Source organism: Phaseolus vulgaris, chromosome 4, assembly GCF_051622355.1.
Source record: "Phaseolus vulgaris cultivar YP4 chromosome 4, ASM5162235v1, whole genome shotgun sequence".
In the NCBI taxonomy this organism is placed as follows: domain Eukaryota; kingdom Viridiplantae; phylum Streptophyta; class Magnoliopsida; order Fabales; family Fabaceae; genus Phaseolus; species Phaseolus vulgaris.
In genome coordinates this window covers 5,380,948-5,405,646 of record NC_143501.1, presented here as the reverse complement: position 1 = coordinate 5,405,646, position 24,699 = coordinate 5,380,948, and the positions used below count along the sequence as shown (strand labels likewise).

The 24,699-nt window shown below is 33.1% G+C and overlaps 3 protein-coding genes across 6 annotated transcripts; 2 read left to right on the top strand and 1 right to left on the bottom strand.

Moving 5' to 3' along the window:
* Positions 1-936: 936 nt before the first annotated feature.
* LOC137836929 (hyperosmolality-gated Ca2+ permeable channel 2.3) lies at positions 937-13,290 on the bottom strand. Of its 4 annotated transcripts, none has more exons than XM_068645724.2 (12): positions 13,095-13,290; positions 11,622-11,687; positions 11,116-11,497; positions 10,375-10,524; positions 9,207-9,270; positions 8,904-9,113; positions 7,671-7,859; positions 6,824-7,122; positions 4,507-4,783; positions 3,088-3,363; positions 1,835-2,068; positions 937-1,359 (listed from the first exon to the last, which is right to left on the bottom strand). In XM_068645724.2, exons 3-12 carry the CDS (start codon positions 11,394-11,396, stop codon positions 1,204-1,206), a joined length of 2,136 nt encoding a protein of 711 aa, XP_068501825.1. In that variant the 5' UTR covers positions 11,397-11,497; positions 11,622-11,687; positions 13,095-13,290; the 3' UTR covers positions 937-1,203. The 4 variants fall into 4 exon arrangements, with proteins under 4 accessions (XP_068501825.1, XP_090157544.1, XP_068501827.1 ...); XM_090301418.1 differs by having other exon boundaries at positions 10,092-10,524; positions 13,095-13,228; XM_068645726.2 differs by lacking the exon at positions 11,622-11,687 and having other exon boundaries at positions 13,095-13,260.
* A 3,525-nt stretch (positions 13,291-16,815) lies between these two features.
* LOC137836928 (vesicle transport v-SNARE 11) lies at positions 16,816-21,000 on the top strand. Its single transcript, XM_068645723.2, has 6 exons — positions 16,816-17,041; positions 17,254-17,369; positions 18,557-18,615; positions 18,701-18,889; positions 20,208-20,378; positions 20,586-21,000. The coding sequence occupies exons 2-6, from the start codon at positions 17,276-17,278 to the stop codon at positions 20,736-20,738; spliced, it is 666 nt and encodes a 221-aa protein (XP_068501824.1). The 5' UTR covers positions 16,816-17,041; positions 17,254-17,275; the 3' UTR covers positions 20,739-21,000.
* A 1,288-nt stretch (positions 21,001-22,288) lies between these two features.
* On the top strand, positions 22,289-24,574 carry LOC137836927 (Pentatricopeptide repeat (PPR) superfamily protein). Its single transcript, XM_068645722.2, has one exon. The coding sequence runs from the start codon at positions 22,320-22,322 to the stop codon at positions 24,522-24,524; it is 2,205 nt and encodes a 734-aa protein (XP_068501823.2). The 5' UTR covers positions 22,289-22,319; the 3' UTR covers positions 24,525-24,574.
* The last annotated feature ends 125 nt before the right edge of the window (positions 24,575-24,699 follow it).

Genomic DNA, 24,699 nt, shown 5'->3' with positions numbered 1-24,699 from the left:
ATTTGTAGTGGCCATCAATAACACTTGATCTAAATCAAAATCTTCATCTTCTTGAGCTAAATGTGCTTCATCTTTCTTGGATAATTTTCCAGTGTTATTATTGTGATCAGCTCCCCAATATTCAAGTGCAAAAGAACCATACTTACCACAATTGTAACCCTATAGTTTTCTTTTATCATGAAATTTCTTGGATCCATGATCTTGACTCCCTCTGCCAATAGCCAACTTCTTCCTTTGCACACTATTTTGACTCTGGGTCTCCATTGCTTGAACCAGGTCAGTCACTTGATTGATCTCCTCTTTCTCTTCCTTTCTTTTTCCAGTCATTTCTTCCTCTGCCAACAGTTTGAGATTTTTTCTATCGTTTCATCACATCCTTTAAGTTTAAGCACGTTTTGTTTGAATAATCTTTGTGGTTATGCATATATGACAAAGAATAGAGTAATTTTTTAATCTGATTTACTGACAAACTTGGCGATTTTCAGCAGATACAAAACCATGCTTTGGTGAAATCCTACTTTGCCATGTTATGCTACTGTGTTGATGAAGTTGAAACTTTAAAAAGTTTTGCAAATTCCACCACATGAGCATTAGCCCTTTCCACGACTACCTATTTAGCACATATGTTTTGAAGTTCATTTTGATTTTATCCTTATAAAATATTTTACTTTGATTTAAATATCTTCAAGATCTCAAGTCACTGTTTTTTGTGCCTGAAATTTATTTTAAGATAAATAAATGTTAGGAATCTATACATTTCTGAAGATAAGTTGAAACTATATACGTCATTTACAGAAATCTGATAACACTAGGGACTAAATAAAATTTTCTAAGAATGAAAACCAACGAATTTTGTGATTAGAGACTAAAATCAAAGTTGATAGTTTTACAAAAACTGAACATATTTAAGTTTTCTTTCACTATGAATGCTAGATCTCACAAATGAGGCTTAAACTCCACTCTTAATTCCAAGGTTATCAGACTTATGGAAGGTCGGTAAACTCAACTCGTAAACCTGACTCGTTTATTACAACACAAGTTCCTGCACTCGTTACAAGCACAAATTATCAACTCCAACAATTTACAAAGAACACTAGAGACATCATGTTACAACAACAAGGACAATCAAATAAACCTGTTAGGAGGTCAAAGGGAAAACACATTTCCTTTTATAGAGATTTAGCCAAGGCCATAGGAATGTAGCTATGAACTATTCAGAAGTGGAGATCTGGGACCATCAGATCTCTCAGAGTACTTCTTTGGCATCAGAGCCGGATCATTGTATGCATTGGCCAACTCATCATAAAATTCAGACATATTATGCTGGTTCTGGTCTGCTCTGTCCTTCTTAATCAAACACTGCATGTGGGAAGATACCATTCATAAGAATACAGAATCGGAAATAGAAGGCATTAACTCAATAGAAAAACAGAATAAGCAGCAACAATGCCACTTTGAAGCAGAAAGAAATGCCAAAAAGTATATGAGCATGTTTTTCATAGTACAGTGCAAAAGCAAATGTTTCCAACAATGTTTTCATACTAACGGGATTTACCTAACATAAACTTGAGTTCACAACTAAATAGCAAAAAAAGATTTTTCCAAGAGAACTGAATTTCAACATGAGTCAGTAATCATCACAATCATGCAATGCAAATGTTTATTAGTGAGGTCACAAGTCTCTGAAATTAGCCTCTAGTAATGTCTCCTCAGGTACAATGCCATGTAATATATAATAATCACAACAATTTATGGCCAGTTGGAATGCATATATGTTACAGTATCATAATCGAGAATCAGATAAATTATCATTAATTATCAACCATTAACATACCTCTGCTGGATAATCCTTGAATATAGGGAAGAACCGTTTCTTGCAATACTCATTGAAGAGAAGTGTGAGAATTGGAAGAGGAAGAGTCAATATGGATGCAAGGGGAAGTTTCTTCAAACCAAAAATACCAATGCCTATTATATGCATCAGTACCAAAGAAAAAATTGTGGAGTTGTGCACTGTAGGCCAAAACTCTCCTCCAGTCTCAAACTTTGGCACATAAACTTTCAACAGCTGTCACCAAAAGATATTTTAGACATCACTACGGTTACGTATGAAAAAAATATATACATTTGTTCATAACACCATGAAGTCCTGCTTCAAAGTTTGAACTGTAAATGGCCATCAACTGACCTTTTTACACCTCTAAAGTCATATCCATCAAAGAGTACTACAAATAAAATTAAATTGTTTTAATTTCAAGGATGAAACTATAAGCACCTGATGGCAATATGATCACCAAATTTTCCGGTCTAGCACGAGTAGGAAAGTTGTAAATAAAGCGGTTGGTTAAAGCACACTGAACTAAGAACACTATCCGTTGGGAAGTCCCACCTGCCCCAACTCTTGGAGTGCAGTTTATATATCTATTGGGAAACTTCACTTAGTGCCAATTTGTTTTAAGTTGAAATCTGACACTGTCCATAAAGTCATTTCGATAAAAGAGTACTACAAATAAAATTAAGTTGTTTTAATTTTATGGACAAAACTATAAGCACCAAATGGCAATATGATCACCAAATTCAGAACTGAGAACACTATCTGCTGGGAAGTCCCACTTGCCTCAACTCTTAGAGTGCAATTTGGAAACTTCACTAAACGTTAATTTGCTTTAAGATGAAATCTAACACTTTCCATAAAATTATTTTCCGCAACAATACTACTATTAGTTAATAGAATCTATACTAAACCAATATTGATTGTGAAAGATAAATTAACCATTTATTTAATTATGCAATCAGTCATGTACAATGATCTATTTAAACTTTCCCCATCACCCCTTTCCAAGAGTAGAAAAAACAATTGAGTACTGCAGGTGAGCATTTATGACAAACGTATTAACAGATCAATCATTACTATACCTTTTGTGTTCTTTTTTCATTTTTAAGTGGGGTATTCCAAGCACGTATTCTCACAAACAGGTAATTGGATTTCCATTCATCGTAGAAATACATCATATAAATGCATATTATAGCATCAAAAAAGGAACAGAAATGCATGTACTCTGAAGGGTAAAGAAGCAATTTGCAGACCTGGTTGCGGAAAATGATGTATCCCATACAAAAGTAGATCAAGAGAAATGGCAATATCAAAGGCGCGAGGATGAAGTATGTCACACCAAGAAGACCAAAGAGACGAACCCTGGGAATTTCACTATGGTAAGGTATTGAAGGGGGATCAAAATCATCATCACTATTTCTACCAAAAGTTCTGCTCATAAAATTGGAAATAAGTGTAGTCAATTGAAACAGTTCTGATGCTATAGTGGTCCATCCAGAAGTTACAACATATGCTATGAAGAAGGATGCCTGCACCAAATATATAAAATATTAAAAAATTAACTTCATCATAATTGAGTGAGCATTGATTATAATTGATCATTCTTAACAAGAGAATATTTTCTCTCTTTCATAAGTTTCTCTTAACAACAAGGAAGCTCGTCTCACTGCTTTATCAGCTTTATAAATACTATGTTAATGAACTATACAAGATATAATCAGGTACGAAAGACAAATCATCTCAACAATAGCAGATCAACCCCAAAAGGTCAGAGCATCTGAAGTTTTCCCAAAGCATATCAACAATTAAAGAACACTTTGACATCTAAATATGAAAGTATTCCCTAAACATGCTCTTCCTCTAGCCATCAAATTCTATCAGCATCTACAGTCTTGTGTTTCCGACTCCTTTACTGTTGTTACTCTTCACAGTAACACTTTTTCTAGGTTGTGCATCACTCTATTAGTCTACATGCTCACTGGTCTCTAAATGGCTGAGGGGTGCCTTATTCAAGTCTTGTTTGTGAATCTCATGGATTGTGGAGTCCTTTACGTTATAAGTTGTATTATTTTGGTAAGTGTTTGTTTCTATCAAGCTAAGGTTTGAATATTATACTGTATCAAGTGTCATTAGGTTGGGGCTTTTACTGTACTTGAACATGACCAATTATTACTAAAGACAGGGTTATAGGGTCAAACAATCAGTTTAAGTATCTCAATTATTCAGTCTTCTTAGTGAAATAAATTACTTATTTCCATTTCCATCTAATCCCTGAAACTTCAGCATCACTGGATTCCTCCATTTTTAAAAACCCTATGAAAACCTGCTTTACAAAAGTATCAAAATTCCAGGAAAACCAGATTAAGCAGCCAGAGATAATAAAACTACATGGTTCATATAAACCACACATTTGCATTTCTTAGAAAAAAGGGCAGGTCTCAACCTTATGATGAAAATTATTTATCTGCAATACCTTACCATAGGATCGGTATCCTATATGATTCATGCAGAAATTAAATGAAACACCATTTATAAAGCTACGCTTTTGGGTATAGGCAAATATAAAAACATAAAATAAAATTAAGAAACAAAACTACTGATAACTCAATCTCCCTTCATATAATATTGGATAACTTTGTGAAGTTCATGGGGGATACAATAACTATTCTCACCTGAGATGGTACAGCTTCCGCTAGTATCCTGGGAATGTTTTTTGGCTCAAGAAAGACATTCACTCGATAGAGAGCTGACCCTGATAGTACATTTGCAAAGAAAATGTTCCAGACAGTAAACCATAATACTTTAGTGCATGCACTCTTTTGTATTTGACTCCATGAAATGTATCCTTGCATGGAAGAAAGCATAATCATAATAGGTGGAACAAATGACAGAAACAGCTGAAGAATCAAACTGGGAAGGTATCCTGTTATAACTTGGCTCACAACTGACCTGAAAACAAATATTGGGAAACTTCAGTTGAAAAACATTGAAATTGTAAATGCTAAAAAAACAATACTCTTTCACACAAACACATAGTAAACTGTTCAAGAAAAGAAAATCATGCATTCCTAGAAAACTATATGATGCAGGTTTGTGCACATATATTGGCTATTGAGAATTTCTAAACATGATTATAGGATAAAGAATGAAAGAAAAGATAAATGAGACAATTATCAAGGTAAGAATCTACGCAAGGTAGTATGAATAATTTGGTGAAGTTTGATTTACTTTGCAAGAATAGGAATAACAAGGTTTGAAGTCATCAACCAATGTCATAAAGGAGATAACTTATCAATAGTCATTTTAATGAAAAACTTAATCTGTTAAATGCAAGCTTAACATTCTCAAATTAATCAAATCAAACAAAGGAAGCATGTAATTCTTCCCTTTTCTCCTTTTTTTTCCTTTCAACTCTAACCAGTCAAATTCCTCCAAATCTTATATCACTTTGCTTCAAACAAACAAGTAATACATATAATGTCATTAAATGTATAATTCCTAGTTTCAAACTCTGATGTTATCCTCGAACTGAAGTCTTCTCTTTAAGAATAAATTTGAGAAGAATTTCCTAGAAGACAAAGTTGAAGAGTATAAATGTGTTAAAAATACAATAAAAATCCTTCCATGCAAAAATATTGTTTGAAAAGTGGCACAGGCTAGTGTTTCCTAGGATAGCTTATTCTTGGGTAGAATAGGAATAAGGTGGTGTGCCAAACACACCTAGGTGGGAATTCAAGTCCTACATTGCAAATAAGGCTTGGATGCTCATAGCCAAGACCTTATAAAGGAACCAATATGAGCTTTGTATATCACCTGAGATAAATCACATTGAGTGTGTTTAAGAAGAGTCATTGTGCCTTCTTTTGAATGAGTTTCATCTTAGGTGTGTAATATCCCAAGTGGCTTCTCTTCTTTCTTATCAAAGAGAAGCAGTGAAACCACCACAAATGCACCAAGACCACATCCAAGAAGTAATTCTACTATCTTGTGTGTGTCTTTGTTAGGATCCAATTACAAGAATAGAGAGTCCCACATTAGAGGCGTAATTCTAGTGTGGAGCTTACAATGCCTGGGGCTCTCAAAGTACAATGGCTAGCTTTTGTGGTGTTGTCCACCTATCAGTCTATTGAGTACATTACTTTTATGCTGAAAATAATAAAAAGATAACCTCTACAGTAATCTATAATTTTGTAATCTATAAAAGCTGAAGCACAGATTGTGGCATTTGTCATTGCACTAACACCTCCTAATAAGAAAGGTCATAGGCAGGGGGGTCGCCAAAATCTCCCCAGTCCTAGTTAATGAAGTTGATTTGGGACTTGGGTTTTTACCAAATATGTTGCTTAACATCACCAAAAGATAGCAATCTTTTCTGAACTATAATAGTAGATGTTTATGCTTAATATTTGACTGAGGATTGTAAATCATAGTATATGATTATTCAAAGGAAACCAGCTGTCAGCCAGCATGCATCTAATTCATTTCTCAGTCTGGAAAAGCGGAGAAGGAACAGATAGCTACTAAATGGAGATTGTTTAGAATGCAAAAATACAAAAATTAATTCAAGATAATAGGCCCGAGAAAATAAAAGAAACACCGGCAACTAAAATCTAACTAGCCCTTCTTCATAACAAACAACTGATATAATCAACCAGAGATGAAAGATGAAAATATGTTAGCATATTTAAAATAAGAATGCAAACTATGAGATAAAATAACAAAACGAGGTGATGAAAACATAAGTCTGGTTAAAATTACAAAGGAATTCAGTAAGTAACTATATTCTAAATAGTGAAGAGTGAAATCCAAATTTCAAAAGCTGGAAACACCTGCTTTATATTACAAAATCATCAAATGAAATATAACCAGATATTTCATGAGATAGAAAAGGAACTGCATGCAAGTGTACTATATTATATTATATTATATTATGACTCCAATGCATGTGCTTATAGAGAAAGATATATTAAGGTAAGATTCCCCACTTACAGTCTTAGTATGCCTTTCAAAAAGGGGAACCACGTCTCCAATTGATCAAGATGGGTAAGACCTTGTACTATTGCAACTGGGATCAAAAACAGAACTGTAATAGAAGTACATGCAACCAAAACTACCACCTTGCTGATCCATCTTTTGAGAAATGACACGGTAAAGAAAGACCAATAAACATCATGAGGCTCAGGAGCTTTCTCAGTAACCCATTCCGTCGGATTGACACTTTCTTGAATGTGTAAAGCTATTGCAGCACCAAATCGTGTCTTAAATGAGACAAAGGCAGCTTGAACTTCCTTTGAGTTAAAAATGGTTACAGAATAGGGGTATGTATTAGACCTCATTAAAAGAACCATAAAAACATAAGTATTAACAAATAATATCTATTGTAGGAACTAGTGTTGTACTGTCGTTGTTAACATACTCGTTATTACATTAGTTAATCTAATAATATCCTTGTTTATGTTTGGTGTTGAGTAATAAATAGGCATACTATATTCTTTTATCTAACAAAACAAAAATGTTTTCTAGTTCAGCACATAGTTAATGGTTGACAATTCTTTAAACAATTTCATTTGAGTTTCTTTCCCTTGCATATTTTCTTTCTGCAATCTCATTTGGCTTCCTGTCACCTTGTATTGTCATTATTAACCAGATTGTCATAATGAACAAAACCAAGTCTTAGTATAACAATTTAGTTTAAATATGCTGTGAGAGCCAATTTTCTTTAATGCAAACGATAAAGCATTTTGGTTTGTTACTAGACAGCTTACAACCCAAACCAGACATTATTTTCTCAAAAATCCAGTAATGTAGGTTATTAATGCCTGAACAAGACAGTTACCTTTGCTTCTAATGAGGACTGTTCCATTCTCACATTATCTTCAACATCACCCAATCTCCTTTCATAGTGATCTACAATATCAACTTTACGGCCAAAAATTCCCAAACAGCCATCGCGCCTGTGCCTTTGAGGAGCATCATTTTTTTGTTTCAGATTGGTAAGCTTTTTGTACAGTTTATCTGCATCATTCTTCAAAGAACAAACTTTAATAGTCAAAAAGGTGAAAGTACTATTAGAAGAAAGAACTGACTTTAGTTACAAGAAAAATAAATTCGGAAGTTCAACTTCAACACTCATGAAGAAACATAATGCCTAAGTCAAACACAAATGCATCATCATTCCCCTCCCTCCCTCATAAAAGAGAGGCTATTTACTGGAAGTAAAAAAACAGTGGGGCAAAACAACACAAGGAAAAGGAACATGTTCTCTAGTCTCCATCATTTCAATAGAAATTGAAAATTTTTAAGCATAGGGCACATGTCTAATCTCAACAACATTGGAAAGAACATTATTTTATCTTTTCAAGAAACCTTTCAACTTCAAAGCTTAAGCTGTTATCTAATATATCAATAATTGCTTTTAGTCTGCAACAATTATTTTTCGATATTCGGTATGAAAAACATTAGATTGAAGGTAGTTATGCAAAGCATTAAGGATAATATTTCATTAAGACAGATTTTTCGCATATGCACTACAATAAAATACAAAACAAGTAGGATTGTACCCAAAAAAAATGTGAAGTTGAAAGTATTATAAATTTGTAGTCTTGGACAATGAATTCATGAAATATTATTTATTCTAACATGATAACAAGATACAACAATTTACGGAATATCGCGCTATTATTTACTCAAACATGATGCTTTGGAATTTGCTCTCCTAGCAGGTATGTTGGAGAAAAAGACCAATGTTTATAGGATAGGCTATTTTTACTGGACTCTGGGATTCAGCTCATGGATTCTCTTTCTCAGGGAATTTCTTTGTCCAGGATTGGCTTTGCTCTCACAAGCGGCTGGTCTTTTTCACTGATCCCCTCCATTATAATTCTTCTCTCTTAATGAATTCTTCTTTAACAGGGTAAAATATTAATGTTTCACACCAGACATGCAAGTTTGGAAGATATATTCTTCCTTTCAAACTGAGGCATTACATGACAGTGACTTACAATGAAAGGTAAACAACAATTGAGAAAAAAAAAGATTGAATCAGTTCGAGCTCTAGAAAAACACTTACGACAAGACTTTGAAGTTTGCTGTTTCGGCGGATAACAGAATGTGAGAGATATGTGGAAGGGTGATACTCCAGGAAAAATTGCTCAACAGTATCATGACATGTACTTCCAGGTGGAACAGGAATACCACGGACTAATAAGGTAAACTGCTGAGGCTTAGGCTTTGATGAATAGAAATAAGCAATTCTTTTGGATGAAAGGTACAAATACTCCTGCATATGGAATTAAGATTAAACATGAAATTGTATCCCTATTTTATAAAAGAAAAGGAAAAATAAAAAGGTAACTTGAACAATAAAACTTACACAAAAAAGAAGATAGCAAACAATTCCAGTGAAAATATATGCCGCAGAAAAGTGGACCCATAACCTGGATAAAGGCCAAATGAACATGTAAATTTTTTGCTTTAAATGACTAAATAAACCTGCATATTTTGGTGAAGAAATGGATTATTTAAAAACCCCAACTTAACAAAGTAAATGTATGACAAAGAAAGTTCTGGCTTCTTAATCTAGTCAAAGCTTCATGTCCCATTCATGGTAGACAATGGAAAGATCTAATGAAGATTTGAACTCAAGAGAATGATGTTATCTATTAAAAATATAAACCACAAATACTGAACAAGATGTCAACTCAAGAGAATATCCAACAATCCAAAGTCATCAAATAAGACAATTTTATAGAATATATAGAGATCACCACCCCTAGGCAGGCCATTTAACATACAGAATGTTATACTATATTTCTTTACTTGGAGAATTCAAAATGAACATAGCAACCAAAAATTATGCATGAGATTACATAAATCCCAACAGTTTTGAAATGCCTGGTTAAGATAGGAGCCTTGACAGGCTATTTCATTTGATGCATAAATAACTAAACTTTCACTTTCAGTCCCAGCTACTAGCTATTGGGGTAAAAAGGAACAAATTGGAAAAAAGGGACAAAAAAGAGAAATAAACTGTATTTAGTTTAGAATGTTTTGTTTCCCATAAACATCATGCGGGTCAATAAGATTTATTGCATAAATTTTGATTTTTACAAACTTTAAAGATAGGGTTTACACAATGAACAATCTCTTCCATGAAGTTTGTGTAGGTAATAATACATAATGGCTGAGTTCAATCTATATAGTAGTTACAATGTTCATAATAGTTTGAGGGAAAAATATTTCAAAACCAATTCCTCACTATTTTTTGTGGGCACAGGAAATCCAGTTCCATGACAGTCTGAAGATACGTCTCAAATGAGGGCATACTTGGATTTAATCGACTTAAAGATGACAAAACCATAAGGTCAATGCCAACAATTCACAAAAAACTAACTGCTCTCACATGAAAATGGGTCAACAATTAGAGAAAATGAAATGAAACCAACTTAAGAATTACGAACCAATATTTTATTCATGTATTGCTCTGCATCATGAATAACTAATTCCTAAAAGTTAAGACCATCTTGATCCATTACATTCACCTGTTTGAACCATTATTAACATTAGAAATACTGAACGAGTCAAGCGACTTGTGTTGAAAATCTGAATCATCAGTAAGTTGACTCCCGGCATAATTAATTGGAAGAAGAACAAACATGCCAATACTTCCACCAACAGCAAATACTTTCAAACTGTACAATACCATAAAAAGAGGGAAAAGCATTAGCGAAGAAACAAATAAAAAGTTCTTCAAATAAACAGAACAAGGTGGCAGAAAATAGAAAGACTTGCACATATTTTACAGCAATGCAGGAATTGTAATGAACAAACGTTTGGCTCCAAAATAAGATAAAAATTAGCTGTCCCTTAAAGTAGTTGGTTTCATATGAATGTGTATCACCTCGAAAACATCACAATTTCCTTTTAGTTAGACATTCAATTCAAGTATACAAACAGCAAAACTTGGTGTCAATCAGGTGAAAAACAATTAAGATAATTGAATTGAATATACAGCAGTGTAAACCAATAATAGTATAATATAGAAAATCCTCTTGTGATGAAAAAAACATCTATGCTCATTTACATATACATAAATATATATATATATATATATATATATATATATAAATTTAAGCCTAACATAGATCATTGACACATCTAATGCAGGAATTTCCATCTAAATGATTAAAACCTCAAAAGCCTAAGTTATCTAGTAGATTTTAGTTTGATAAGAAATGTCATGATATATCTCCAAACATAGAGACAATCAAACAGTTTGTCACCTAAAGATAAATATGCGCATAAAGACAAAAGCATCTAGGCCTGAAGATGATAAAAACTCTTCCTCAGAAGGCTCCCATGCCTGCTTCACCCAACCAGCAGTAGGTAACAATCTTTCCAAGTTAAAATGACCACCCTCTTTAACTTTTCCTTCAGCAACTAGGCGTGGTGCGTAGACAGTGATATTACCAGGCTGCTTTCTCAATATGGAATATAGGGTGAAAAATAACAAACAGAGGCCAAGATTAATTCCCACAGAAGTTAAAAGGGCAGAAAGAATCATTGTTGAAACTTTGTTCAAAACCAGCAGATTGACTTTTACACCCAATAACACCACTGTACGCTAGAAGAAATCAAACAAATTGGATCCGTTCATGGTTGAACCTGCAAGAATAATACCATAAATAGTTGGAACAGAATCAACATAAAGTTCTTCAGTAACTAGTGTGTATATGATGTGAAAAATGCAAACTATTTGACAATTTGGAAATCCAACATAGCAACTAACCAACAATCATATAGAAAGGCCACTACTTCAGCTCCAGCATAAGGTAAAAATGACAACAAAGGAATCCTACAAAATAGGAGAGTTTATAAGCATGAAATAATTGAAAATTCCTCAATTTTATAAAAAGTCAACTCTCAAGTACACTACTTTACTTGGTTGGATTAAAGCTAGGTGATGGATTCTTGCATAAAGTTTGTGAAGAAATGTGGGTTGATATATCTCTTCCTCAGGTTTCAGGTGGTCTATATTGTATTTCCTCTAAACAGCAAACTTCAAACGTATATTTTACACTTCACGGGTTCATTCATGTGCTCCTCAAATATTAATGATGGAGAAGTTTAACTCCAGGTTCTTTGCTTGTTTCATTTATCTGATGAATTTCATTATCAATGGGTAGAAGGGTTTTGGCCCAGTGTTATTTTTGGTACTTGAAAATTTCTCCTTTTTTCAATCATCCTTGAAAGGAAAGAGATTCACAAACCCCTCCTCATTCTAAGACCTATTGCATATTTGTAAGGAGCTTCTCCTGATGTTATATTATGTGTTTTAGTAAATTCAAAACAGAATGCAAACTAGTTTTGTAGTACCCACTATATTGAAACATTTGAAGCAAACTATCCAAACATTTTTGCAAGCCTTGAGATTGTCCAGCAAACACTGAATAAAATTGTTCAGTAAAGAAGTTTAGGGAAAAGCAGAACCGAGGTTTGGCACAATGATAAAGTCATTTCCTTTATATGACTTAGAAATCATGGGTTCATATCCTGGAAAGTATCCCTGCTAGTAGGGATAAAGCTGTAAACTTCTACTTCAGGTAAGACCCTCTCATTCATTTTAAGTTTTGGGAAAAGCAACAGGGACTGGTCTAGCAGCAATGTCCTTGTTACCTGCTAATTCGTATATTTTGTTGGATTTATCAGAAGACTTTTGGGCTAATTTTGGATTCAAAGAAAGAGACAACATAGAATAACATTAGTTTCCATTCTACGAATCATTTTTAGAAAGGATGAAGTGGAATAGAGTTAACCCACCAGAGTCAACATAACAGTGAAGGGTTTGAGCAGTTTGCATCAGGTCCTATGTTTCAAACCTTGTTGTCACCATTGTACAACTAAAAAAAAGTGGAATAGAGTCTAACAAAATGTATTCCCCCTTCATCCAACACCTCTACTTTCTTCCCAAGTAGTTCAGATTCCAGTGAATGCAATTTCAGGATGCATGAGTTTCAATTTCAAAAGGTAAAATATCTTCATTTCTAAGGGTACCAAGCACAATCCAGCATCATTCTTAAGTGTAAAAGGTAAAAACAAGAACAACCCAGAAACGGTATTGCTTTCAGAATTCAAAATGGAGCATGCAAATCTGCCAATTCTAAGTCTATATTATCAAACAAATATCATATGCATAGACCTAAGTAAGGAAAAAAATAGAGAACTATAGAGCTAGAGAAAGAGAGAAAGAGAGAAAGAGAACCTGGTGATGAAGCAAAAGAGAGAAACGTGTGCAGTGAGGTGGTGGTAAAGACAGAAGTAGGAAAGTAATAGGAAAAGACACTGAACTCAACAATGTGGTTCGTGTCACTCTTTGATCCAAAGCCAACTTACACGTGCACCCACCATGTTTCATTCTTTATGTTTCCATCATGTTATGGTTTTCAACTCAAGAAACTAATTAATGCTTGCATGTGAAAATTTATTTGTTTAATTGTTATGATTCTTGCTATGTTAGTAATTAATTTTTTTTTTTAATATCACAATAATTAAATTTAGAATTTCTTTAAGGCAGTGTTTGGTTCTAGTGATCCACTTAATACGCAGATTGACAAACGAGTACGTTTGATTGTTGGTTGTGTGGACGAACTAGTAAGTAGGGTGAGTTTCTTGTTCCTCTCTATATAATTTAATAAAATAAAATTATAATATTAACAAAATATATAGTTATATAAAATAACAAATGTCATCATATTTTCAAAAATGGTTATATGGAATAAATTCTTCAAACTCCTATTTATTAACGATATTAGTGAAATTGTTATATACCAAAAGAAAAATTAAGATCGTTTAACGTTTGTTAATATTAAAATTTGCAAAATTAATTCATTAAATTTAATATTTCTTTGATTATTCCATGTATAATAAAAAATAAGAACAAAATAGTAATAATAGTTTTTCTACATATACTTCTCTTTGTTTCATTTAATTATAAGACGTGTTCTAATTGCAATATTTTTCCTTTACTTCTACACAAATTAGCAAATGCAAACACTTAGAATTTGCACTCTTCTTTCTCTATGAACAAAGGTAATAGAGGCTCTTTCTTCATAAACACTCTTCTTTCTTTATGAGCAATAAGCATGTAATAGAGACTTTTTCCCTTGTTTTAAAAACTTCATTGTTATCTTTATTATTATTATTTTTTTAAATATAATATTTTAAAAATCACATGTAATTTTTAAGATATTTAATTGATTAACTAATGCATTTAATTTCATAAATTAATTTAAAACTTTAATTATATTTATTTAAATCATTTACTCATATTTCATATTTGAAATTTTATGTACTTAGCTGCCGAAGTATTCAAGTTGAAAGTATATTTTTATTATCACGAAGAATAATACTTTAGTTGGTTGTTCAATACTCCATTACCTCTTCGATTGAGTATTGAACATATAACATGTTGTGGAATAATTCAAATAAATCCACTAGACCGACTACTAACACAAACGAGTAATAAACAATAATGAAGACCTCATAACAACATTTAGGTGGTTAAATAAGAAAGAGTAACAAAGAAAACACAGAGACATTCAGTATTAATTAACTTCAATTTACATTCACGGTCGAAAAATCACTATAACAAATATTACAACTTAATTCTTCTCTTACTGAACTTTCAACTCTAGGTTAGTTCCAACTTTCTATACAAGGTCCTATTCATACATTAAAAAAAATTGTCAAAACTAACTTTCATAAAGGTTGGAAAGGCATGTGAACAATGTCCCAACATTTGTGCTCAAAACATCAAATTAGGTGGACTCTCTAATAACAAATTAAGGAAGTTACAATTAATGTAGAGTATATGGTTTGATATCATTTGGTGCTTTGAAGACACAGACACAATAAAACAAATTGGTAAAGATAAAACGGTCTTGTATCAACAACAAACACAGTTGAATTATCAGACAATCTACTGCATCAGACACTCTGTTGAAATACTCTAGGATTCTTAATTGAGATTTTATTGAATCAATCTTCATATAACCGAAATTCAATAATGTAGTAATCATAAGTTCAATGGCGCAAAAGGTGCAACCAAAATATTTTGTGTTCCTTAGTTTCACTCATGAAGGTCACACAAATGCTACCAAATGAAGTATACTTTGAATTCCCTTTTACTCATATTGTTTTAAAAAATATAACAATTTAAATGTAAGAGAGTTTTTTGCAGGTGAAACTTTATTTGATACCCAACTTCAAACAAAGCTTGCCCTCAGAGGTCCACAAGCGTGGAAAATAAACTTAACTCTCTTTGCAACTCGTCTAATGGAGGTTGATAATGATAATCACATATAATATATCTTTTGAGAGGGATTCATTGGAGAGATTCAATAATAATAAGACATGAGTCAAATCCATATAAGACATATATGCTACTGACTTCGTCTTCAACCTAAAACCTTAAGATAATGTTGTTCATCATAATGGGATATGCTTTCCTGAAACCTCTATCGTTAAAACTTTTGATATAAAGAAATTTTCTTCACTCACTCTATACCACTAATGAGTCTTTCAAGAACAAATTTATTTTAAATAAAGGAACCACAAGTCAAACACATAAAAAAATATATTCAATAATAATAAACACATCAATTAAAATCATACAAGATATAAAGTCTTAGTTTTATTTCTTACCTATTGTTCAACTTTCTTATTTCTACCAAATATGGAATTCACTCAAACATAATTTTTGTGACAAGATATAAAATTTACACAATAATGTTCACATGGTGAAGTTTGCAAAATAATAAAATTCCAATCTTAAAATGCATTCTAACAGTTATTTTAAAATAGATTTTTGTAATTCTAAATTATAAAGATTTAATATATATATATATATATATATATATACTTATTGTTCGGCTTCTTCCTCCCTCTTTTATAATTTAAATATAATAAAAGTTTGGTTTATTTTATATTTATTTTAAATTTGTAAATTATAATTTATTTTTTATTATTTAGTATTAAATAGAAAAAAATAACATTAAATTTATAATAATATCATATTTTTATTAATTTAAAAAAATAATATTTAAAGATACAACCTAAGACTATAAAACTTTATCTTAAAAAGAGATAAGTATACACTCATTAATATATATATATATATATATATAATTACTTTCTTACTAATCACTTTTATGTATTATTAAAGAAGCCACTATCAACCAATTGGACTACGGTAAGTAGAAAAATTGATATTTTTTACATTTAAAAACGACCTTTCTAATAACTTTTTATATCATTTTTTGTCAGGTTTTTATCAAAACATTCTTATATAAGATGTGAGAATCCAATTTTGTTTTTACTGAAATACAATCTGTTATTCTAAATAAATCTTTTTATATAATAATGAATTAAAAAATTTCGTAAAAACAAAACATCACTCCTTAATTTCAAGAAAAATCAATAAGAATATTTTCAACCATATTTTTGACAAACCAAATGATATTTAATTATTTATAAAAATCATAATTTTCAAGTTTCATGAGAAGCCATGATCCCAAGTATAAAAAAAAATCTGACATAATTATGATTCCGACAAATTTTAATAGTTGACAATTTAAATTTTTTCCATTTATAATACATAACCATTAAACCTATATTCAATTATAATAATTTGATTTCTATCTTTTCATACATGAATAAATAGTGAATTTTTTTCCAAGAATCTCAAGTTTCAAAAGTAATATAATAATCAAGAAAAAATCACTTTTTATGTATGGTGAATATAGAAACCATTTATTTCTATAAATTAGTTAAAACTATAATAGATATAACTTTGTAGAAATTCTTAAGAACGAAAATATAAATCTTTTACACACTATTTACTGAATAAATAATAAATAATAAATAATAAATAAAATAATAAAATAATAAGAAAAAGTCAAGAATATGTCCTAATGATCCTCCTTAAATCAATTTCTCTCACTAAACTCAAAAATTAGTTTAACAGTAAAGTAATTGAACTCTCTGACAAACCCTCATCATTCCTCTTCCACTACTTTTCGCTACCTTGTCGTTTTGGTCATTCCCCCAAACAAAACGCACGCGCTCCCCTCTTTACCAAACTTCGCCACCCTTCTCCGCCCAATTTCCCGCGGTTTGTCGAACCTCCGACGCCATCTCCGGCCACTGCAGGTACCTTCGCCACTTCCGATCTCACGCTCTCTCTCACACCGTTTTTCTATTCTCGCTTCGCCGAACATCGTCGTATTTTTTTACGTTTCTGTATTCGAACGGGGTTTCGGTGCCGGATTCTCGATCCCTGGTTTCCGATTTCGTTTCTCTAATTTCGTTTCCACGTTCTTAGTTTTATAACTTTTCGTTTTGTTGATTGTGAATTGAACCAGCGAGTGAAGAAGGTCGTGGACGATGAGCAACGTGTTCGAGGGATACGAACGCCAATACTGCGAGCTCTCGGCGAATCTAGCGAAAAAGTGCACTGCTGCTGGTGCTCTTAATGGAGGTACTGGAAGATTCTAACTCGATTCTTCGTTTTTTTTTTTAAATACGAGTCGTCTGTGTTGTTGATTTAATTTGTATTTGATTTTATGGTGTATACATTTAGTTATTTGTTTGATTTTTCTGGTTATTTTGTATACTGGTATTTCTTTCTCTTGTAGGATATAGTCCAAAAGTTTGAGTTCTTAGTTTTTCGTTGGTTAAGATATGATCGAAACTCCTTTATTGTATAATTCAGTTACATTGCTTGAATTTGGATGATGACATTTAGAATGAATTAAGATCCTTTAAGTTATTGTTGTGTAGAGTTAATGTGTCAAGTTATTTTGCTTATTTTGTTTATAGATGCTTCTTTCTATTTTAGAATATGGTGTAAAAGTTCAGGAGATCTTAGTTTAAAAAAAATGATTGAAACTCCTTTTATTACTGAATTCGGTTACATTGCTTGAATTTGGATAATGGCACATATCATGATTTAGGATCGTTTCAGTTATCGGTTACATTCCTTTCGACCGTTGTGTAACTCTCTCCCGGAGGTTGAAATTCTGTCCAGAAAATTTCTCCTCGGAAAGATTTCCAAGACATTACAGCTAGTATCGTTTTTCTTTGGTCATGATTAGGGACACTCTTTTATTTGTATCTTCTATATATATCATTTTAGAACTATCTCATAAACAGAATGTGGAAGATCTTGCTACCGTTTCAGAATTGCAATCTGCAAATTCTGCATTTCTTGATGTTGTAAGCTCTGTTTTGGAGCAGAAACTGCATTCTGTTGATTTGGACATTTGGTTATAAAGGTTAACAGTGGCTATGTAAAGTCCCCTATCATTTTTGTTTCTTTTGTACTTTACTATTTCAGAACTTGTTCTTCTCCCTTTTATGTTTGTTGCTGCATCTTGCTTTTGCACTTTGTCAGTTGAATGGGTGCTGGGAGTGCATTCTAAAGTATGCATCATAGAATAAAGTGAATTCTTGTACACATTTGGTATGCCAACAGTTTTTTACTCTATAAATTCTTATGGATCTTAGCACATTTATGGAAGATTGTCTTAATTCTTGAGTAATGAACTATAGGAATGTCGAACTATTGAAAGTTTTTATCAGGATGGAGGAAGTATTGAATCTTATGATTATTTTGGAGCAATGCATAATCCATGATAATTTTTACCATTTTCTGTTTATTTGCAGAGCAAAAGAAACAAAGAGTTTCTGAAATAAAGACTGGGATTGATGAAGCTGAAGCTTTGGTACTTCTTTTTCTTCTCCATTGGAAAGCTGTCTTTATTTCCTCCGTACTCTGGTTCTGATATGGTTTAACTAATGAATCTGTAGATTCGAAAAATGGACCTCGAGGCAAGAAGTTTGCAGCCAAACATCAAGGCTGTGCTTCTTGCTAAGTTGCGGGAGTACAAATCGGATCTAAACAATCTTAAAAGCGAAGTTAAGAAAATCGTATCTGGTAACTTAAACCCTTCGGCTCGGGATGAATTGTTGGAATCAGGCATGGCAGATGCCATGACGGTATGATTCATTTATTTTAGCATCCTCTTTTGATACTTGAAGATGGTTAATTTTTTTATGAAGCTATAGCTAGGAAACAATTTCATTATCTTTTTCCTCTGTTTATATACTTTTCTAGTCAAATCAATGGGTTAAGCACAATAGCTTATTGTTGGCGATATTGCTTTTCCCTTTCAAGCAAGCCATGTATCTCCCTCATTAGTCATTTTTATTTCTATAGTCAATTCCAATTCAAATAAAAGTTTAGTTTATATCACATTGGATCTGTTACATCAATTAACGGACTTCTTTGAAGCTATTTGAACAGGAGAGACGCGATGCAATTAACACCAAATTATGCTGACCAAAATAGTATTTGACCCTTATTGATCATTCTTCAACGCAATGCTTATATCATTATTCCATACATTGACTAGGTTGATTACTATGTACTTGATAATAACCCATCACTTATGAGATACATCCATCTCATTAATGGTCGAACAAAGGGAATGAAGTTTAGGCATATATTTCATGATTTTAAGGGCTGTGCTGATTGAAGTTGCACACTTTAGGATTACATCTGAAACTTTTTGTTACTTTTCACCTTTAATGGTAGATAAATTGTGAACAGTAGGTTATAATTTTGTTGGCAGATAGTTATTGAATAGCAAATACAACCTTAATATTAGACCTTTTTGAGGTTAAATGCAAGTTTAATTATCAAGAAACGGCCATAGCAGTATGTATCCAGTTGACTCTTTTTTAGTATCGGATGATCATAGCAATTTTTATCATACTTATTCTTTGAGTATTGGTTGTTCCATTGGCATGACCAATCTAGTTCATTTTCACGTACAGTGTAAACTAGTGTATTAACATTTGGCAATATTAGTTTGTTACCAATACAGTACTAACATAACTCTATACTAATTGAAAATTTGTAATGTTAATTATTTTGTAGAAATTATATTTAACTAATTTAGACCAGTTAAAATTATTGATAAGATACATATTTTTTTAATTTATTATTAGGTTAGGTTAAGCATTAAAGGTCCAATCTGATCATTAATGGATAAATAGTTTTTTAATTTAATTAACTTTTCTTCTACTAGATGCTTTGATATTAATAAAAATTTTGGTGAACTGGTTGTTGGTGGGAGCTTCAAGATTAATATATGTTAGATTATAAATTTGCTGGGCTACATCCAGGTCAATTGTGCCAAATTGCATATCTATTTTCTGATTTCCAGATTTGAAGAATGGCTAAGCTTAGATTCAATCTTCATTTCTGAACCAACACTAAAGCTGACATCAACTTTTAATGTAAATACGTTAGGCATCTGCTGACCAGAAAACAAGATTAATGGTGTCAACTGAGAGGTTGAATAAGACCAGTGATAGAGTTAAGGATAGTAGGAGAACAATGTTGGAAACAGAAGAACTTGGTGTCTCGATTCTTCAAGATTTGCATTCACAGCGCCAATCTCTATTGCATGCACATAACACGGTAATCTTTTTCCATTCTTTTTTCAATAGATGATATGTTTGTAATTGTTTTACTGTTAGTGACATGAAATTTAATTTTGTATTAGAAGTAATTTCAAGTGAAATATAAAATGTTATTTTCCTTGAGTCAAATGCGTAGTAACAGTAGTGTTAACACCACAAAAGTACATATCCATTGATCTACTGATGGTTGTATTCCCTCACGCAGCTCCATGGAGTGGATGATAACATAGGCAAGAGCAAGAAAATTTTGACCAACATGTCAAGAAGGATGAACAAGAACAAATGGATTATTGGTGGCATTGTTTTGGCTCTGGTTGTTGCTATCATCGTCATCCTGTACTTCAAACTTTCTAAATAGCCAATAACTTAGCTTTCCTTGTAATGGTCATAAAGGTCGCTAAGATACAAGGATTACTATTATTTCCCATTGTGCCTCCTTCTCTTCTGATTATGATTTGTGAGTGTTTTTGGTCAAAGATGATGTGATGTGCAGTGTTGCCATGCAACTTCATACTGTTATAGCTTCTTTCAATGTATGTATGTATCTGATGATGGGTTTGGCATGTATGGAGTATTGATTTGATTTTTTATGGTCAGTTGTGTGAATTTTGATCACGAAACCAAATTTTGTGGTTATGGTCTTCAAATTTACACTAATTTTGGTTCTAATCCGTATGCAATGTTGCATGTAAATCACCTGCTTAAATCCTGTATATAAAAACTTAACTAGGAGATGTTAAAACTTGATGTTGAGATTGTGTTTGGGTGTTTGGATGATATGATTTAGTGTAGCTGCATATGTCTTTATGTGTGGTTCTATTGTTGAAGGGATGTCTAAATAAATAATCGATTATTCACTCTTTGAAGAAATATGATTTTTATTTTATTTTGATTTTTGGTTTACATGCATGACATTTGTTGCATTAATTTTTAAAATAAGAAACTAAAAAACTCTTTTAATATATTTTTTATTATTTTATTCTAAAATTTAAAAAGTTAGATGGCTTAATAATAATAATAATGATTTATTTGAAATTGTAGGAATATATTTTAATTTTATTAGTTAAAAAAATTAGTATGATTAAACTTTACACTTAAGAGTCAAATGTTTACTTAACTATCTAATTAACTAATATGGATGTATATTTTTAGATTTATTTATCTTTTTAATATCATTATTTATTTATTTAGTTTTATTATTAATAAAACTTTAATTATGTCCTCAACTTTTAGAAATTTGACAATAAGACTATTTTTCACCAAACTTGATTGAACTTTTAGAAATTTGACAATAATGTCTTTGTTTCTTATTAATTAATAATTATTCAAATATAATTTACACACATTATTAAAAAAAACTCAAGCACATATTAATATTTTTTCTATATTACAATTTTTATAATTTTTTTATCACATCAATTAAACTCATTACAAATTTTTATATTATTTTTCACTCGATTCACTTCTTTACATCCAAATAATCTTACTTTTTATTTACTTTTCCCTCCTATTTTTTTTTTTTCTAATCTCACCCTCATCCAAAGTAACAAATCGTTAGGTTACGATCCTTGGAGAGACAAATTTGTGAAGGAGCCTTCCTTCTATCTTTGAAAATGATATTCTTATAACAAGTTAATCCTTCTGGAAATGAATGAGAAGGATGATGTGAAATGTTGATGAAAACCATGTTAAATTGGTAGGATTTGGGTATTAATTCCATAAAGGGTATATTCTCCCCTAATTTTATTTATCAAAATGAAATTCAAACCAGATGAATTTCTTTTGCATCACATTTTCTTTTTAATTTAAGATTTAATTAAACTTGTTTCCATGTATTATTTAACCAAAATAAATGTACTATAGCTGAAATATCCTTAATTTTGCTTTTAAAAATCTAATATATTTTGAAAGTAATTGAGGGCAGAGTGAGCATCCATTTATGATATGGTCACACTCACTCATCAGACAACATCACTGTCCTCTCTTCTTCCGTTCTCTTCTCCGGAGATGCGCCCGCTCCTCTGCCCTCCGTCCCGGCGAACAGCTCCACGCCGCCGCCACCGTCGCCGGCCTCCTCTCCTCCCCCTCCCACTTCCTCCTTAACGCTCTCGTTCACCTCTATGCCGCTTGCTCTCTCCCCCTCCACGCACACAAACTGTTCGACCGAATTCCCCACACCCACAAGGACTCCGTGGACTACACCGCCCTCATCCGCTGCTCCCACCCCCTCGATTCCCTCCGTTTCTTCCTCCAAATGCGCCAACGCGCCCTCCCTCTCGATGGTGTCACGCTAATATGTGCCCTTGGTGCGTGTGCCAGGCTCGAGGACCACAGCCTCGTGCCTCAAATGCACGTGGGTGTGGTGAAGTTCGGGCTTTTGAGTCACACCAAGGTGTGCAATGCTGTGATGGATGGTTATGTTAAGTGTGGGCTTTTGGGTGAGGCTAGAAGGGTGTTTAAGGAGATTGAAGAACCGAGTGTTGTGTCTTGGACTGTGGTTTTGGAAGGTGTAGTGAAATGGGAGGGTGTGGAGAGTGGGAGAGCGGTGTTTGATTTAATGCCTGAGAGAAATGAGGTTGCTTGGACTGTTATGATAAAGGGGTATGTTGGAAATGGGTTTACAGAGGAGGCTTTTATGCTTCTTAGAGAGATGGTTTTTGGCAATCAACATGGGTTGGTTCTAGCAGAAGGATCTAGTCTCTCACAACGTGGTGAACCGAGGTTCAAATCTCCTTTGCGAGAGGTAACCACTTCTAGTGCCAGGCAATGGCTTGAAGAAGAGAAAGAGCGGGTTTTTGATAACGAAGAGGCATTTTGTCATGTGGAAAGAGCTAGCAGCCCACAATCTACTGCATCAGGATTTGAATTCTCGCGGGTAAAGATGTCTACTTTTAGTATTGGACAATATGTTGAACATGATTGCTTTCGAAGAAAGATACCTGTAGAAAACCCAAATGAAAATGGGATGGTTTATTGTTGTGGATTTGGGTTGAATTGGGTTACTTTGTGTTCTGTTTTGTCTGCTTGTTCTCAGTCTGGGGATGTGAGTGTGGGAAGGTGGGTTCATTGTTATGCTGTTAAAGCTATGGGGTGTGATTTAGGTGTTATGGTGGGGACAAGTTTAGTTGACATGTATGCCAAATGTGGGAGGGTAAGTGCTGCGTTGATGGTGTTCAGGCACATGCCACGGAGGAATGTGGTGGCATGGAATGCCGTACTTGGTGGGTTGGCCATGCATGGCATGGGGAAGGTTGTAGTGGAGATGTTCGATTCCATGGTGGAAGAGGTGAAGCCTGATGCTGTGACTTTCATGGCTTTGTTAAGTGCTTGCAGCCATTCGGGTCTTGTTCAACAGGGTTGGCAGTGTTTTCATGATATGGAGTCTGTTTATCGGGTGCGACGGGAAATAGAGCATTATGCTTGCATGGTGGATCTTCTTGGTCGAGCTGGACGATTGGAAGAAGCTGATGTTCTGATGAGGAAGATGCCAATTCCTCCAAATGAAGTTGTTTTGGGGTCCCTTTTGGGTGCTTGTTATGCACATGGTAAGTTGAACCTAGGGGAGAAGATTATGAGGGAATTGGTTCAAATGGATCCCCTCAACACAGAATATCATATCCTGCTTTCAAACATGTTTGCATTGTCTGGCAAAGCAGACAAGGCAAATTCCCTCAGAAAGGTTCTTAAGAGTAGGGGTATAAAAAAGGTGCCAGGGATGAGTTCCATATATGTTGATGGCCAACTTCATCGGTTCATTGCTGGGGATAAATCTCACCCAAGAACTGCAGATATTTACATGAAGCTTGATGACATGATTTGCAAGCTGAGGTTGGCTGGTTATGTTCCCAACACAAATTGTCAAGTGTTGTTTGGTTGTTCCAATGGGGATGATTGCATGGAAGCACTGGAGGAGGTAGAACAGGTGTTGTTCACTCACAGTGAGAAGCTTGCACTTTGTTTTGGCCTAATGACCACACCACTCGGTTCTCCCCTGTGTATTTTCAAGAACCTGAGGATATGCCAGGACTGTCATTCTGCTATTAAGATTGCTTCTGATGTATATAAACGTGAAATTGTTGTTCGAGATCGTTATCGTTTTCATAGTTTCAAGCAAGGCTCTTGTTCTTGCTCTGACTATTGGTGAATTACACTTTTAACCTGAAGCCACTATTTCGTGTGAATTTGGAAACAAAATCTCTGTTGTCATTTCACTATTGCTCCTAATTCTTCTATAAGTTTTGTCAATATAACATTTTATATTTTATGTCAAATTTAGGGTGTGAAACAATAATGGTAAGATCATTACTCTTCAAGTGGTT

What these genes read in the sequence shown, in the direction of transcription:
- LOC137836928 (XM_068645723.2), top strand. Translation starts at nt 17,276, where the DNA reads ATGAGCAACGTGTTCGAGGGATACGAACGCCAATACTGCGAGCTCTCG. An exon ending in GCATGGCAGATGCCATGACG is followed by an intron (nt 18,890 to 20,207) that starts GTATGATTCATT and finishes TAAATACGTTAG; the next exon opens with GCATCTGCTGACCAGAAAAC. An exon ending in TATTGCATGCACATAACACG is followed by an intron (nt 20,379 to 20,585) that starts GTAATCTTTTTC and finishes TCCCTCACGCAG; the next exon opens with CTCCATGGAGTGGATGATAA.
- LOC137836927 (XM_068645722.2), top strand. Translation starts at nt 22,320, where the DNA reads ATGATATGGTCACACTCACTCATCAGACAACATCACTGTCCTCTCTTC.
- LOC137836929 (XM_068645724.2), bottom strand. Translation starts at nt 11,396, where the DNA reads ATGATTCTTTCTGCCCTTTTAACTTCTGTGGGAATTAATCTTGGCCTC. An exon ending in TTTGCTATCTTCTTTTTTGT is followed by an intron (nt 9,114 to 9,206) that starts GTAAGTTTTATT and finishes TTCCATATGCAG; the next exon opens with GAGTATTTGTACCTTTCATC. An exon ending in AGTCCTCATTAGAAGCAAAG is followed by an intron (nt 7,123 to 7,670) that starts GTAACTGTCTTG and finishes TTTAACTCAAAG; the next exon opens with GAAGTTCAAGCTGCCTTTGT.